This window comes from Pteropus vampyrus, unplaced genomic scaffold, assembly GCF_000151845.1.
Source record: "Pteropus vampyrus isolate Shadow unplaced genomic scaffold, Pvam_2.0 Scaffold46, whole genome shotgun sequence".
Taxonomy (NCBI): Eukaryota; Metazoa; Chordata; class Mammalia; order Chiroptera; family Pteropodidae; genus Pteropus; species Pteropus vampyrus.
This window is the reverse complement of record NW_011888827.1, coordinates 6,776,909-6,794,238: the sequence shown is the minus strand read 5'-3', so window position 1 is coordinate 6,794,238 and position 17,330 is coordinate 6,776,909. Positions and strand designations below refer to the sequence as shown.

Below are 17,330 nucleotides of genomic sequence, written 5' to 3'. Positions count from 1 at the left end.
GAAACAGTCTATGGAGCAAGAATCAATAGTTAAATTTTTATGCATTTGATTATGGTAAAAACTTGTTAGTATTCTTTTTTAATTGACTTGACATAGAAGTTTCTCTGTAAATTACTTTGGTCATTGTAAAGTCCAAGAGGTTCTTCTGGAAAAAGTCTTTTTGAGCTAACCTCAAGCCTCTTTCACTTTCCACTTTTCCAGCCAACTGGTGGCAGAAATCTTTAGCAGTCACATTTGGGTTGTTGGATTTGGCACATCCTGGAGCACAAGAGGAAACATTTTGGTCCCATAGTGACATCTAACCCCTGGCATTGTATTAGAACATGATTTTCTTTCCAGCTCTATGATGGATAAAGAAGCTAAATCCTAGGCCATTTGCTCATCTTGAGTTTTTCCCCCCTTACCACCATACTTTAGGCCTTTTCTTTGTTTTGTCAAATTTAAAGAGATAACGGGGATGTCTGCCTCCCTTGAGATGCACCTCCCTCTTCACTAAGTAGCATTTATTAAGTTCCTTCATGTCTTCTTCTGATTAAAACACAGCCCTTGCCCTTAAGAAGCCCTTAGTCTAAATGATCATTCCCTCAGTCACTAACATCTCAGTTATCTGTCCTAAACTGACAGCTTCCCGTGGGTAGTGGACTTTTCATCTGCCTTTTAGAATATATTGCAGGAGATTGGAAATGGGTGAACGCTGTATTAAAGGTGATGAGAAGCCCTTGAGTATGTGGATGTTGACACCACTGTGCCCAGCTGAGTTTTTACCTCAAGCACAAAGTAGATCCTCTGCCTGTTCCAAGGTGGCCAGATGGCACTTTGATCCTTACATGAGGGTCACAGACATGAAGATGGGCTGCTGAGGTTCATGAGAAGGAAGTGAACTAACTAACTAACTTCCTTCCTTCCTCCCTCCCTCCCTCTCTCCCTTCCTCCCTCCCTCTCTCCCTCCCTCCCTCCCTCCTTCCTTCCTTCCTTAATTCTCCAAGTGGATCAGGCCCCAAGATCTGAGAGAAAAGAGGGGCTTTCTCTGAAACAGTTGACTGTTAGCCCTCGGATGGAGCTCATACTGTGCAGTCTCTACCTTGAGTCTCTCCTCACAAGGCTTTATGGGTTCTCAGGTTTTCTGCCTGTCACTGCTCTTTTCACTTCTGGAGTCGATGTCAACACACCATGACAACCTTTAGGCAAAGGTGATATTGAGATATTCTGAAACAAACAGAAGTGTGAGACCACGCTTCCTGTTTGTGACATTTCACATGGACCAGGCAGCTACCTCATATGGGTAGGACGGGCAGGCACTGTGAGGTGATGGAGAAGGAGTTTTAGATCTGGAACGAGCAGTCAACTCTACAGAATTCCCCCTGTGCCCCTTCTACATCCACAGCCATGGGAAGACTGTCCAGCTGTCAAGGAGGATCAGGTTGGAGAATGTGAATGACTCCATGCAGTTCATCCATAATCTGTTAAAAACCTTCCTCAGAGGGCAAGGCGTTACCCACGTAGGCAGCACAGCTTAGCGCATGAGGGCTCTTGGAATCGAGACCACCTGAGTTCCCATCCTGGTCTCACCATTTGTTAGCTCTGTGATCTCAGAAAGGTTATGTAACCTCTCTGTGCCTCGGTCTCCTTATCCGTAAAATTGGAATGGTGATAACACCTGTTGTATAGGATCGTGTAAGGATAAATGCATCCATATGCATGGCACACTTAGAATCATGCCCGGCGCATAGTATGTGCTCAATAAATATTAGCTGTTATTACTAGGATTATGATAATCATTATATATTAGATGGGACTATGGAGAACCTTTCCTCTTTTATGGATGTCCACTCAGCAGTTTTAAAAGAAGCGCGGATGATTTCTGGTTCTCTTCTGCCTTTTCTTATTCCCCCTGCTGTCTTTTAAAGGCAAGGCCCACGTTACAGCTCTAAAATAAAAAAAAAAAATCCTACTTAAGCATTTAATTTTTGATTCAAAATAAGGACCTTTTGGCCTTAATAAGAGATTTGCATGGGGCGAGGAGATTTTGAGTCCACGTAGCCGTCTCAACATCGATCCGTCCTGTGGCCGTGGACCCTTGCGCCACTTCAGCCCTGTATCTACTCACCTCCTGCATCTTCCTCATCCGTCTTCTCTTCACCTGTGTGGAATCAGATGCTCTGGGTCAGGTTCAAGGACGGACATAGGTGTGTGGGAAAGAGGTCTTTCCTTCACCCCCCCTTTGATTCCTTCTTTTCCCCTGCCGATTGGTTGTCCCTCCAGCTGAAGGACAGTTCATTTGGACATTTGGATTAAAGGGCGTTAGGGGCTGGAAAACACTCAAGGAGCAGGTGTGGATGAAGGGAGTAGGGTGCTCCTCTCCTCCCGCCTTCTCATTTCCGGGTGAGCCCAGACACCCTCCTCCCGTTTGATTTATTGAAATAATTCCCTGTGTTTTATTTGTTCCTCTAGGGGAAGAAGAAGAAGAGGAAAAGGGACAAGCAGCCAGGGGAGACCAACGGTAAGTTAGAATAATGAGGGTGCAGGAAGGAGCCATACTCTTTTGAGGACCACTGTTTGATATTAGGCTTCTATCTGGGGGAGGCAGGAGAAACTCAAGGCCAGGACATTGTGGGGGAACCCATCTTAGCTAGCCTTTTTGTTTATGCATTTTAATTAATTGCTTCATGATTGCCCTTTTAAAGCTAGTACCGTTCATTGTTGCATGAAAAGCACATTGTAATTCTAGTGGAATGTGTTTTTAAATAACTGTAGAGCCTGTAACTGGAGAGCCGGAGGCATGCCTATGCGGGATTTATATACAGTTTGCTTATTCTGTATGTGTCTGAGTAGGGATGAGGAGGGGGCTAGGGGAGTAGGAGGGGTGTATGTGAGTGTTTGGCATTAACTGGGCTGTTCCTGAATGTTCTGATGCATGCCTTTACAGTGGTAAATTGCACCCAACTTAAATTAAGGAGGTTTGTCATTCTCTAGAAGAAATTAGAAATACTGCATAGGCAATCTCAGAGGTCCCTTGGAGAAGGCCAGGCTTTTACAAACAACAACAAAAACATTTTGAAGGCTTTGTATAATTTGTTCTTTTTTTTCAGAACACAGCGAATGTTTCCTAAATCCTTGCCTTTCACTTCCTCCGATTACAGGTGCTAATGTCATTTTGAGTCGTTAAAATAGTTGCTAAACTGTTTTTTAATTTTTCTTGCCATTATAGTTTGATTAACATTAATCACGTATGACATTTGAACATTCTTTAAAATGACCATCTACACGGTTTTGTATGTTTCGGTAGATTTTTTTTCAGTTGCTTTTGTTGTTTTTTTTTTTAATTTAATTTAACTTTTGCTTTGTTTATTTATTTATTTTTTCCATAACAGTTGTTTAAGCAGTGATGACAGTGATTTAGAGTTGAACTAACTGTGCAAATTGAATATGCAGTATTTCTTTAAAAGAGACTGGTAAAAAAAAAAAATGGAAGGAATTCGGTAATAAACCTCCTTAATCTAATGGCATTTTTTTCATTGCTCCCACTAAGTTTTCTCACGCAAGCATGCATCCGCAGTATGATTATTTTTTTCCTTCGCTTTTTTTATTTTAGTTTTTTTCTTCCTTTTGCTTTTCTGCTCATAATTCGCAAACTCACTAGCATTTTACTGACTGTACCTGCTTAAATGCTGCTATGAGCTTCTAACTAACTCTTAACAGCTCATTCACACAGCCTGTTTACTTTTATCTGTTCCTCTCTTAATTTTAATGAAAATAGATTTAAAAAGAAAGATGAACGTTCCAAAAGCTGCAATATCCCAGTACCCACAACCCTTTTCTTTCTTTATTTCTTTCTGTTTTTGTTTCATTTTGTTCTGTTTTTATTTGTAGTTTTTTTTCTTTTTTAAACTATTATACTCTGAGAAGAAAAAAGCATGTTACAAACTTAATTCCCTCCTTTGCTTTATTTTCTTCTTTAAGAAAAACAAATTGAAAGAAAAAAAAAGGAAACCAGAACCAAAACAGGAAAAATATTATTTCCAAGCTAGTTCTTCAGTATCTAACTTCCCTTTATCAGCTCAAACCGAATCTGAGAGACAGTCCTTAACGAAGGGATACTGCAGCTTTATTTGCAACAGCTAATTTCACAAGTTGAATAAGAATGTGATTTTTTTTTTACCTTTTTTTTTAATTAAAGAAAGTTAAAAATCGAAAGTCAATATTTTGTAATTAGTAACCAGGTCATTGATTTATTCCCTTTTTTATTTTTATTTTTTTCTTATTTGTATCTTTCTCTTTTTTCTTCTCTCCCTCCCTCCCTTCCTTCCTCCCTCCTTCTCTCTCTCTCTCTTTCTCTCTCTCTCTCTCTCTTTCTCTCTCTCTCTCTCACTCACTCACTCACTCTCTCTCTCTTTCTCTCTCTCTCTCTCTCTCTCTCTCTTTTTCTCCCTCCCCTTCTCTCTCTCTTTCCTCCCTCTTTCCCACGTCCTCCTCCTCTGCTCGCTTCTCTCTTGAACTCATTCAGACCTGAGCGCTCCTAAGAAATGCCGAGCGCGCTTTGGCCTTGATCAACAGAATAACTGGTGCGGCCCTTGCAGGTGTGTATAGATTTCCCAGATTCGCTGTGCTGGTTTGCAGCTGGTCTATTTGATCCTTTCCCCTTCTCTGGCCTGTCGCTTTGTAGCTCTGTGTGTGGATCTTAGGAGACACGAGGGCGCGGGACACTGCTCTGTGAGGGTTGTGCTTGTTCCCCCGCTGCTGCTAGCCAAAATGCCACTGTAAAACAGCATCATTTGTGCCTCCTCGGGTCAGCGACAGCAAACCCCAGCGCGCCCCTCCCAGGGATGTTACCTGCCATCCCTCTTCCTCATGACAGCCCAGGGTGGGGGCTCAGTGACATCCTTCGTAACCCTGGCCTAGGTAGCCGCAAACAACGTCACCTTTCCCCCTCCTCTTCTCTCTCTATTTTTATTTATTTTTCCTTGTTTTTTGGTTTCTGGTTGTTGTTTTTTGTGTGTGTGTGTTTTATCATTTTATTTTATTTTTTTCTTTTGACTCATAGAAGTCCTTTCCTTTCATGCCCTTGGTGAGGGAAGACAATCAAATAGAACCGAGGTGATCTAGAAGACAAGTCAGCTGTAGCTGAGATTTCACATCCAACTGAGCACAACCCACCATTGTGTTGTATTTTTTGTGTTTACCTTATGCTAACAGATGCAAATACTCCAAAGAAGTGTCGGGCACTGTTCGGGCTTGACCGACAGACTTTATGGTGCAAACCATGCAGGTATATTACCACTGTGAGGCCTTTGGGAAAATCAAAACATTCTGTCCTTCTGGTACCTTAGCGTGTCAATATATTTTGAGCCCATTCCCATCTACTCCCGCACTGACATCAATGACTAATGATCCTCATTCTTCAAAATTTCCTTGCTAATTTTATGCTGAGTCCTCTCCCCACTTTCTCTTTCTGCCCCCGCCCCACTCTTACAAATAATGTAACCCTGGTGGTAGAGCCAAGACCACAACCCTAACAGACCAGAACGGGCACTTACCCTTTTGCTTTGAAAACCAGCATCCTAGAACTGGCCCAGCCCCATGAATACTTCCGTGGCCTGTATGCCGAGTGCAGAGACCACCATTTCCAAAGGTTTGAATGAGCTAAAATCGATAGCAGTAGCATTCCCGTGTAACTCGGAGTCAAGACTTGGAGAAGTGCTCTGGGGCAGGCTTTTTTTGGTTTTGTTTTGTTTTTTTGATTTTTTTTGTTTGTTTGTTTTATGTTTAAAAACCACATCTCTATACAGAGGAGCTTGGTTAGCTGACATTGTTTTACAGTGCGGAAAAGAAGCGTGGCATTGAACGGCATGCACCAGCTAGAGGGCTGCAAGCAGTGAGTCATGCAGTCGCATACTGCAGGGCTGCTAGCCTGCAGAATGAAAAATATACGCATCTGCATTTAGAGAGAGAGCAAGAGAGACCGTTGGTTCTAAGATGTGTCAGAAGAGTCCAAATTAAACACCCGGGTTCCACCTGCAGGCTTCCATCCAACCTGTAATCTCAGGGAAGGCGTAGGTACTTCCTTCTTGGTGGAGGGATACCAACTAGTTCCTGTCTCATTTCCTTTCCTTTAATGAGCACCTTTGGTTAAATTTGTTGTTTCTTTGTTCTGATACAAGCAGTCTTTGAATTTGGAATATTATGATGGTAGGTATCTCAATACCCAAACACGCTTTTCTGTTTGTAGTGCCTCCCTTGTCACGTGTCCCTCTCTTCCATGCCTTTGCCATGTGTTCCGTGTTTAGACGTTAGATCAGATGTCCATCCCATTATGTGCATGCCCACGACTCTCCGTGTCTCTTCCCCCTGCTCTGATGCCTTACAAGAGATTGAAGTGCCTCGCATTGACCACACCTTTAGGGGAGAGAGGGCCTGAGAGTCTTGATTGAGAGGGACTCCCCACACGACCCTCTGCCCATTATGTGAGGATGGGGGGCCTCGGGTGAACAGCAGGAGAGGGATTCTCAGTCATTCTTCCAGGTGGCGCAGTGTTCACGGAGGTGACAGATGTCCTTCCCACACAGTCCCGGGGTCTTCTCTGTGCAACAGAAAAGCGTTTCATGATGAAGTTAACGAAAGATGTTAGGTGTTTAATTAGAGCTAGCCCAGGTGACAAGAACTCTGTTTGACCTATCTATCTAGGCAGTGAATTCATGTCAGAATTTTATTTGTGCTGAGTAGGAAGATAAGTAGCTGGGGAATCCTGCTCTAAGACGCCCTGCCTTGGCCAAGGATGAGCTAATCACAGGGTCTCTTCCGAGGGTTTCTCACCATCTGTAGGAATGTATGGCTGACACCATTGTGCATACCTCGCAATATGGTTTGTTGCCTGGTTTGTGTATTTTATTCATAGGAGGTGAGTGGTGGTTTTATGAATCCCTTTTTGTTTTGGAAGCAGTTACTGCGAGTTAGACTTGGCATTTTTTTTTTGGTGAAAGTTATCATTAGTAACGCCAACTGGATGGACGTCCCCTTCCCAGACACAGCCCACACCTTGCTAAAGCCAGGGCGTGACATCTTCCTCGGAGACTAGAATTTTCAGGACATTTTTACCAAAAACAAAAACAACCGAAAACCTTTGTAGCTACGACATAAACTTGATTTCATAAAGTGCAGCGTTGAGCGGCTCGCTGTCAACGTGACGGCATTGCTGTCGTGGGTGCTGAGAGGTCCCTCCTCAGTCTTCTTCCTCACCTCAGCACCATTAGAAGCTTCCTGGTGGCCATTTTTTCTACCGTTGGGGGATCTTTTGCCCTAAACGCTTTTTAGCAGGTGGATTTCTGTTCTTCTGAGGGTGTAAATCCAAAACAGGGTCAGGAAGAATGAGTCACCTTTCAGGACAAACCCATATGAAGCTGAAAGTGGGTTCGTAAGAGGCCACCGCTCCTCGATTGGAGATGAACCCGGGTGGGGGAGGGCAAGGCGGGGGGTTTTGTCCCTTTTTTCTTCAACTTTTTCTCTTGGCCAGGATCTGGCTTGATGCTAAATCAATAGGATAAAATGCACTTTAAGAAAAAGAAAGAAAAGTGGCCAAACGAGCCGTTTCCTGGGCCGTCAGAAGTGTGTGTGTGTGTCCGACTGCCTTTGGCTCAGCCTCCTGTTAGAAGGAGCGTCGCTTTCCCATTCATAGTCTTCGTGTCCCGTGTTCATGATGCCTCTGCTCATCCCCACAACATGGAAACTTCCGTGTCACAAGGAGGGCGGGAGGGGCGAGGGGAGCCCCAGAAAGGCTCCTAGCCAATCAGGGCTCCTCGCTCACTACACAAGGCTTCTAATTTTATTTGACATTTGAGGACATTTTTAACAAGATTCTGTTTTGAGCCCACCAAGTTGCTTTTCCCATCTTTTCACTCTGCCCTAATATAGCATGGAATGCTGCTGATGTCATTCCCTTGTTTCCTGTTTTTTTCCCCTTTCTCTCTTTCTCCTCTCTCATTTCTCCCCGTTGCTTTCTCCGTTTTGCTTATGCCTCCCCACCCCCTCCCTTCTCCCATTTTCAAAATGCATGGACGTTTAGGTTTTTTTTTTTTTTTTTAGCATGTTTTGATCTGCAGGCTAAGGTGGTTTAAAAACTCTGAGAGGCTTGTTTCCCCTGGGTTTCTGTGATGGGAGCAGAACCCCCAGTCAAATAATCTATCCCAGAGGAGAGAAAGGAACCATGTCAATGTGAAGGTGAGGGGGGCTGCCCTCACTCTGCTCCCCTAGAGTTCCTTCCAACTCAGAGAGGGGACGGACAGACCCTGAGGCCACCGGCCCAATGGGTCGTAGCCTCTGGGAGGCAGGAAAGACCAAGCATGCCTCTCCCACCCCCCCCTCCCCTCCCCTCTCCTGCCATCTTGCTGAATCCATACCCCACACACTCGGGGGCATGATCAGACAGCTCTGGGGCACAGACCCAAGGAGGAACTAATTACACCCCCTTCCTTTCAAAGGCCAGTGACATCTGACAGTGGTTGCCTTCAAATAGGCAGCATCTTAGTTGCTTTGTAGCGAGGAAAAGCCAGCCGGTGCTTACACACTTGTTTTTAGATGGAGTGGTATCAGCCATGGTTCTGACTGTGTTCTCCTTAGATCAGCACATTCCCTGTATCTGCATTATTTTTATAGCGTAGATGGAGTTGGTCCCCAGTATCACCTTTCCTACCAAATATTATCCCGCTGGACTGGGATTCAGAAGAGGAGAAGCTTTGAGGTCACATACTCAGTTTCTTGAATTGATTTCCCCAACCTTTGATGATAGGCAAGAGAGGCTCTGACATTCTCATTCCTACTTCTTACATAAACAGGAAATGGAGAGGGGAGATTCCGGTTTTGGTACAGGGCAGAATGAGTCTTTGTGGTTTAAACACTAGTCAGGATAACCCAAACCCAGGAAGGTCCATGCTGCAATCCCGTCACTTCGTCGTCGTCGTCACTCCCTTGTGACATGCCGTGCCCTCCATTCACTGGCCTCGCCATATTGACAAGGGCAGGAAGCCCCGCCATGCCATCCTCACCGTCTTTCCTTTCCAGCCTTCTCACTCTGGGGTGGGGGAGGGGAAGACCCCAAATCTTTTTTTCAAAAAAAAAAAAAAAAGAAAAATCAAGTCTGAATCATAATTTAATCCACAACCTGCAGGCCATACGACCAGTTATTCTTGTTTCTTTGGATCATTTTCTGTTTTTCTTATTCTTCCCCCTCCCCCACCTTTGTTATCTTCTTCTACCTGTTTTTGGTGGTTTTTTCTTTTTTTTTTGTTTTTGTTTTTGTTTTGTTTTTAAGTTTATTTTGTTTTATTTTTGTTTCCCTCCTCCTCTCACCTGATTCTGACCTCTTGATTTGGTGTGGTTCTTAACAGACAAGCCCGAAAGCTCTCTGGGCACCAGCAGCCTGGTGGTGATGGTGGTGGTGGTGGTGGTCGTGGTGGTGGGTGGTGGTGGTGGTGGTGGTGATGGTGATGGTGTGTTGAAACCTTTAAGCCTCTTGCTAGCGCTGTCTTCAGCTCTGTGGGCTCAATAGTCAGCATTTTGAGTTTTATATTCATAGGAGGTGCCTGGGGAAGGAGGGCTCTGTCTTTCTCTTTTACACACACACAAACACACACACACCGTTGGGGGTGGGGGTGGGGGTGGGATGGGGGTGGGAATGGGGAGGTATGATAGGAAAGTGAGGGGACATCTAAGCCGAAGAGAAATAACCAGTTTTTCAGTTCATCTCAGTTTGTATGCAGCCACTTTCTGGCAAAGAGATGCCACCCCCTACAGGTGGCATCCTTGAGTCTGCTCACTTACCTTTGGGCAGAGGCGGGGTCTAGGGTGTGGAGTTGGGCAGGGGAAGCAGATACGGAGGGAGTGGAGTGCTCTACTCGTGACCATTTCATTCGCCAGAGCAGGCTTAGGTTGGGCAGCAGTTAAGTGAGCGTGGCGCCCCGGTGTGATTTTAATATTCCTCTGGCCAGTGGGCGTGCCGTCTCCATGGGGTGGGGGCAGTGGCGGCATCTGTTAGGTGACTTCATCTTGACTTTGAGCATTAGATAACTCTCTCCCTTGGCACCTTTGCCCTTTATTCACAGAAACTCTCTCCCCTGTTTCTAGGAGAAAAAAAAAGTGCGTTCGCTACATACAAGGTGAAGGCAGCTGCCTCAGCCCACCCTCTTCAGATGGAAGCTTACTAGACTCGCCTCCTCCTTCCCCCAGCCTGCTAGGCTCCCCTCCCCAAGACGCCAAGTCACAGACTGAGCAGACCCAGCCTCTCTCGCTGTCCCTGAAGCCCGACCCCCTGGCCCACCTCTCTATGATGCCTCCACCACCTGCCCTCCTGCTTGCCGAGGCCGCCCACGGCAAGGCCCCCGCCCTCTGTCCCAACGGGGCCCTGGACCTGCCTCCTGCCGCTTTGCAGCCGCCCATCATGCCCTCCTCATCTGTCGCACAGCCGTCAACATCTTCCTTACATTCCCTCAGCTCTCTGGCCGGGGCCCAGCCCCAGCCGCTCTCCCTCGTAACCAAGTCTTTAGAATAGCTTTAGCTTCGTTCGCCCCAGTTGGTTTGTGTAGTGTTTCATTTTGCTTTTCTTTATTTCCCCTCCCTTCGAAAGGTTTGGTTTTGTACTCTTTTAATTTTGTGCCATGTGGCTACATTAGTTAATGTTTATCAAGTTCATTGGTCAATATTTGACCCATTCTTATTTCAATTTCTCCTTTTAAATATGTAGATGAGAGAAGAACCTCATGATTCTACCAAAATTTTTATCAACAGCTGTTTAAAGTCTTTGTAGCGTTTAAAAAATATATATATATACATAACTGTTATGTAGTTCGGATAGCTTAGTTTTAAAAGACTGATTAAAAAACAAAAAGAAAAAAAAAAAGAAGCAATTTTGAAGCAGCCCTCCAGAAGGAGTTGGTTCTGTATTATTTGTATTAAATACGAGCTTGCGAACCAATCATTTTACATCTGGTTTTGAAACCATAAGGGCACGACGAATGCAGTGCCGTGACTTCTTTTTCTTCTGTGTGAAACAACTTTTATTGTGATGTTACTTGTTATTGTTTAAATGTACAGAAACAAAGGGTTAAAATGTGTTAATATACCTTGTTCCATGGTGTTGTTCTTTTGGGGGGAGGGGATGCTACTCAACAATTAATGGAATCACAACGCTGTTGGGCCAGTAGTATTTATTGCTTTAGAGATTGCTTGTCGAACCTGTATGTCATCCCTTTTAAAATATGTTTTCCTTTTTCTTGAAACTGTATAAAATTTTTTTCCCCTTAGCATCAGCATCTTATATATAACAACTCATTTGTACAAGGTTTTTAAGTTTATATATAAAATGTGTATATATATATTTTTTGTTTCCCTTTTTGACTTTTTTTTCCCCCTGTATGAAACCCAGATGCCGCCAAATGGACATGAATAGTTGCATTAAAGGATCAGTAGCATTAACAAAAGTTGCTTTAAAAGCCATTATGTAAAACAAGACTTGAAAATTAGTGAGGGAATTTTAGCGACGCTGTACGAGCAGCAGTGGGAACCATCCCGTTTCCCCTTTGAACTCGCAGTCGACTGTCCTACACCCTTCAGGATGTGGACTGACTGTGTGCAAAACTTTACGTGCCAAAATTCTCAGTGACTTTAGCTTTCTCCCTCTTTTTGATGCTGTAATTTTTGTTCATCATGTTTTGCTGTGATGTTACATAGGTAGATTTGTATGTAGTTTTAACGTCACCTATAACAAGATGTGTTTGGTAGCAGATTGTCCAGAAAGCATTTTAAATGAAGAGGTATAAACCCTTAAGGGCCAAAATTCTGTATATTAGATTACTCTTAAAGGAAAAACCAGCTGCCGCTTTTATGTACACGTACGACATACAAGTAGGTAGCAGACTTTAAAAATAAAAAAAACCTAGGCATGTTGATGTTGCAAAATGCTGTATAAAGCTGAAACCTGTTCATTCAGTGCCATTGTAGTTGACATGAAGCGATTGTAAAACTGTCTCCGATTTTTCTCTGGTTTATTAAGATGCTAACTATAACATTTTTTGTGAATACTTTGAATGTTTCCTAACAGTTGTGATGTTACTGTTCCGTTTTATGCTCTTATTCCAATTTCATTTTTAATGGTTTGGAAGCCATTTTTGTAATGAATAAATGTTCATGCTGTACAGTATCTGTAGCATGCCGTGCTGGATTAATAAAAGCAACTTAGTGTGTGCACATGAAGGCTGGTCACTCGTTTCTGTGATTTGGATTTTTCTCTCTGGGGAAACTGGGTCTGTCTGCCTTCACCAAGAGAGACGGAGAGCCAAGCTAGAACTTGAGACCGCATGGCTGGTATGGGCGGTAGGCGGCACTTAGATACGAAAAAGTGGTCTTGAACTCTTTTGAGGGGTGGTTGTCCCCCACCCCATTCATAATGCATATTTGGCATATTTTGTGTACCTGTTTGTTTCTGAAAGCAAAGCACAGTTGCAGAGCAAATGTCACTCTTCTGGCTGGTATAGAACAGCCCCTCCGATATGGTTTAGTCGTCCCTCTCTCAGTATAGAGCCCATTTAATTCTGGTTAATGAGAGTTTGTTCACCAAGAGTAGATTTAGGAAACCACATCATTCACATTTAAGGACCGTTGATGCGAAAGTATCCTAACTTCTTTCTAAGAGTTGCAGGCGGCTGAGGTGCCAGGTTGTCAGATTGGAACCCTTTTTATGGCAGTGAGCAGTTGTTGAGCAAGAAGCTGTTTGGAAAATTGGATCGAGATGATTCGCTTAAGAGTTTTGTATGGAGGAGCCTCGCCATCTGTGGGACCCATGTTCTTTGGCTGTGCTCTAGCCATGGTACAAGGTCATCACCATCACCAACCAGGGGCCATGATAAAGATTTTCCTAAGGTTTTCGCAGCATTCATTTCTCAGGCCAACTAGGATGGTCAGATGTTGATGGTGGGTGTTTACTTATCCAGGACAACCAGACCTTCAGAGGACGTGCTTTCTGATGGGCGTGGAAGCTGCTCGTGGTGCCGTCATTGTTACTTACGATCACACGGTGTTGTCATCAGGACCCGAAGTCCCTCAGAAGCTCTGCTTTGTGGTAGCTAGTTCTCGTTCTGTAAAATTTCAGTATTTTGTTTATGCTTTTAGCTTTATGTTCCCAGGAAGGAATGATTCTGGTTGTCCTTCCCCATTTTATTTTGCACACTGGCCCCAGAGGGACCTTCGACATCACAAATAAGAACGTCTATTTGTGGCAGCGCACAGAGTGCCGAGCTGCTCATGTGCATTTTCTCATTTTATCCTAATACTGCCACCTGAGGTAGGTGTTATTCTCCCCCTCCACCCTCTGCTTTACATTCTGAAACTGGGGTTAAAAACTCGAGGTTTGTGTCTTCTCCAAGGCTACACAGCATATAGGGTGGCGGAGCTGGGATTTAAATTCAGGTCTGACTCCAAACCTGTGTTCTTAACGTGAAGTTATGCTTCCTTGCATAATAAAGTTGGTCCTTCTCCAGAGTGTTGGGACAGTTCTTTTGAAGGTTTCCTTCTTTGCTCTACCTCCTTCTCTGACCCCCCGCACCGCCCGCCCCCATACTCACACAACCCCTGCAGCCAGACGAGAGGTCAGCCACCTCAGCATTTTTGCTTTTCCACTTTCAAAGGTGCAGTTTCCCTCTGCCTGGAAGGTTCTGCTCTGCTCCTGCAGCCTCACTACCTGCTTCCTACCTGGATAACTTCCACTCATCCTTCAGGCCTCGTGTAGACATCAGCATAGACGAGGGGGGCGGGGTGCCTTCTCCCTCCCATGTGCTCTTCCAGCTTCCTGTTTTCCCTTCCCTTTACCACCCTCACCCACCACCGTGTCGATGGATGTGACCTAGTTAGGCCACTAATAGCACCACTCAGTGTTACTGACATCTTAGGCCAGATAGTTCTTAGTGGTTGGGGGACATCGTGCATCGTAGGACATTAGCGTCCTTGGCTACTCCCTACTAGGTGCCACTAATGCTGCCCTCCCCGCCCCACACACGCCCCGCCAGTCACGACAACCAGGAATGTTTCCAGACATTGCCAGATGTCCGCTGGGGTGCAGAATCCCTCATGGTTGAGAACCATTGCTCTAGGGAGCCCTCCAAGAGGACAGGATTGTAGCTCTTGTGTTCTCTGCTGTATACTATGGTCCTGATTCAGTGCCTGGTGCATAGAGGGTGTGCCATCTTGATTTATTGAAGGAAGGAGTAAGCAAAGTTGGTCAACTCAACACCTGTATCAAGGGAAGCAGGGGAATGGAAACTTTCCATGACGTTTCCAAATTTTGTGTTCTGAGAACTTCCAAGGTGTCAGTTACTTCCTTAATCCTTTCAGTCACGCTGGAATATAACTCAGTGCCCTTGTTACAGAGCAAAAAAAAAAAAAAAAAAAGCCAGGTAGGAGTAGGGGCGGTCCCTCTGCCATCAGCCAGCCTGAGTGCAGATCTCTCAAATTCCAAAGATAGGTCACCTAGCCACATGCTTACTACCCCACAACATTTGAGCTATACTTTGGGGATCTTCTTTTCATCCTAATATGGACCTTTTCCCCCCACGAGCTATCTCATTCTCGACAGTCCAGGTTCCAGTCTCCCCCATGCCAGGCCAAATCCTTGTCCTTCAACACTCTTGTGTACATAGGTTTTGTTTCTGAAGCCTTAAGAGTTTTATTTTCAAAATGAACCTCTTCCCACTACATCCTTGAAAAATGGATCTGTGGGGTTTTTGTTACTAAGAGACCCTAAGATATCATCTAGGAGCCCATAGTTCTCTCTCTGAGCCACTTCGTTTCTGACCTCTGATGGGACCTGGCCAAGTTAAGCTGGCGTATTAAGCGGGTGTGTTAGTTTGCTGTGGCTGCTATAGCAAATTAACACAAACTTGGTGGCTTCAGCCAACAGCTCTCACAGCTCTGGAGGCAGAAAGTCCAGAAGCCATTGTGCACTCCCTCCAGATGCTGGAGCCTCATCCCAGCCTCTGCTGGCCGCCCGCAGTCGGAGTGTACCTTGTAGTCACTTCACGCAGATCTCTGCCTCCGTCTTCACATCGCTGCCTCCTCTGTGCCTGTCCCCAAACTCCCTCTGCCTCTCTCTTATAGGACATGTGTGGTTGTATCTGGGGTCCACCAGGACGATCCTAGACAAGCCACTGTCTCTAGATTCATAATCATGTGTTTTGCCATAAATAATACAGGTTCTAGGATGAGGATGTAGACATATTTTAGGGGGCCACCCTTCAGCCCCCTGTGGAGGCACTTGCCAATTCTGGGACAATCTCAGAGTCTTAGCAAATAACAGAACCTTCCAGATTGGGCTGTTGGTGCTGGTTCTGGACGAGCCTGTGTGGAAAGTGATTATTAGAGGAGGCGGTTTTCCATTTCACATCATGGAAGGTTTGCCTCCCATTGTTATGACGATAATGTGTGCAGGATCAGGCCTTTTATCCAGATTCAGGATTGGTAGAGAGAGAAAGCACCTGGGAGCAATGGTGTGAACTTGAGCTTGGAAAATCCTCCACCCAACTCCCTCACTGTGTGTCCTCGGGTAATTCTTTCATCTCCTTGTGCCTCTGTTTCTTCAGCTAACAAGTGATACCAATAGTACTTGTTTTGACATTCTTATGAGGGCTAGAATGCAGAGTGCCCGGAAGAGTAAATTATAGAAGTGTTTATTATCATAAAAGCATAAAGCCAGTCACAACTTTGTTTTCCGTATTTCTCTAGGATTCTGCTAGTCCAGCTCTTCAAATCCAGGTTAGAGAATCCCAGAGATCTCGACACATCCTCATTGTAGAGTTGAGTGACATTATTCCTGGGATGCTGTGACTCACCCATGATCATCTTACGTGAAACTTCATGACCCTATGAAAATGTCTTCCACCGTTTGGGGATCTGCAGCTCTGGCTAGGGTGCTTTTGTGATACAGAAATGTGTTTTTAATTAAAGTCCTTTGGAAAGAAATTATGGAATAACGTACAAGTGTTATGAACAGTGCCTCAAGGCGAGGGCCAGAACCCGGAGGTGAAAATTACTAATAAACAGATTTGATTTTCTAAAGGAGTCTCATCAGGGGTTGGCTTCTTCATCTCCCATTTCAGATCAAGGCCAGCATGTCACGATGGCAGAGGCCTACAGGAATCCTGGCATAAGTCTGAGGGACGGGCAGCATTGGCGAATTCTGGCTTTGGAGCTCATGATTTTTTTAAAGCTGGCACTTTGTGAGTTCATTTGATGGAAGCTGTGAGTAAGCACAGTGATTGATTCATTCATTCAACAACCATTTCTTGAACACCCATTTGCACCTGGTACTGTGCTAAGCACTGGCACATAGGTCTGGGTGAAGTCAGCTTAGTCTTTATTTTTCCCTCCAAGCTCAGTCTTGCACCATCTTATATATGACCACATCTTTAAGGAAAGGGGCCACCATCATTTCTGTGTCTTGAACAAGCTGCTCACCTGGAAAGTGGCTTTATACAAGAATAATGACAAGAGGATGTGCTAAAAAGCTCTACCTGTGTTTCTCATTTAAACCTCAGGGGGAGAGAAATTGCTTTTATGTTCATTTTACAAATGGAAAAAATGAAGCTGAGAGAGGTTAAGTGGCTTTCTCAGGGCACATATGTGGGAAGCAGGAAGCCTAAGATTGAACTTAAGCAGCCCAGCTCGGGAGCCTGCATAGCTGAAAACTATGCCATACTGCTCCTTGGGGAGACAGACCATCTGAGCAGCCAGACAGGACAGAGGGTGGAGCCACTTCGATCCATGGCTTTTGCTCTGAGACCACGAGGTGTTCTCCATCTGTGTGCAGTATTTTTCTCATTCTGGTTTCTTTGAAAGTAATAACAATAAAACCAGCTGATAATTACATGGATTGAGCTATTTTGGACTCAGTGCTAGAAGTTGTAGAATCCTAGATTTAGAAGAAAATTAGAAGTATATGTATTATAATATTGTATATACATATTATATATGTTTCTCAGATTCGGGTTACAACCCATTGATAAGTCAGGAAATCATTTAGTGGATCAAGGCCAGCATTTTAAAAAATGTAACATGGAATAGAAATAGAAAATCGGATCTATTGGTTTGCCCCTTCTGATATTTCAGCTTAAATGAGTTCTCCTGTGTCATTCAGAGTAGGCTAGACTATGCTGCAAACCAACCCTAAAATATTGAGAGCTTAACAAAGTTTACTTCTCAGATATCACAGGGAAATCTTCCAGCCCCATGGATGAAGGAGATAATGGACGATCACCAGGACATTTTATAGACACAGAAGTGACAACATCACTTCTGCT

General features: G+C 44.5%; 1 protein-coding gene across 28 annotated transcripts in view; it reads left to right on the top strand.

Annotated features, from left to right (window-relative positions):
* TCF7L2 (transcription factor 7 like 2) overlaps nucleotides 1–12,237 on the top strand; it is a 189,621-nt gene extending 177,384 nt beyond the window's left edge. For 12 of the 28 annotated variants that reach the window (XM_011359273.2, XM_011359282.2, XM_023530133.1 and 9 more), the window contains 4 exons: nucleotides 2,452–2,500; nucleotides 3,090–3,140; nucleotides 4,505–4,577; nucleotides 10,114–12,237. In XM_011359273.2, coding sequence (XP_011357575.1) covers nucleotides 2,452–2,500; nucleotides 3,090–3,140; nucleotides 4,505–4,577; nucleotides 10,114–10,537 — 597 coding nt within the window. In that variant the 3' untranslated portion in view covers nucleotides 10,538–12,237. Of the gene's footprint in view, nucleotides 1–2,451; nucleotides 2,505–3,089; nucleotides 3,141–4,504; nucleotides 4,582–5,041; nucleotides 5,174–5,193; nucleotides 5,268–9,681; nucleotides 9,686–10,113 lie in introns of those variants that run through there. The other 16 variants (XM_023530140.1, XM_023530138.1, XM_023530132.1 and 13 more) reach the window with 12 other exon arrangements.
* Nucleotides 12,238–17,330: the final 5,093 nt, after the last annotated feature.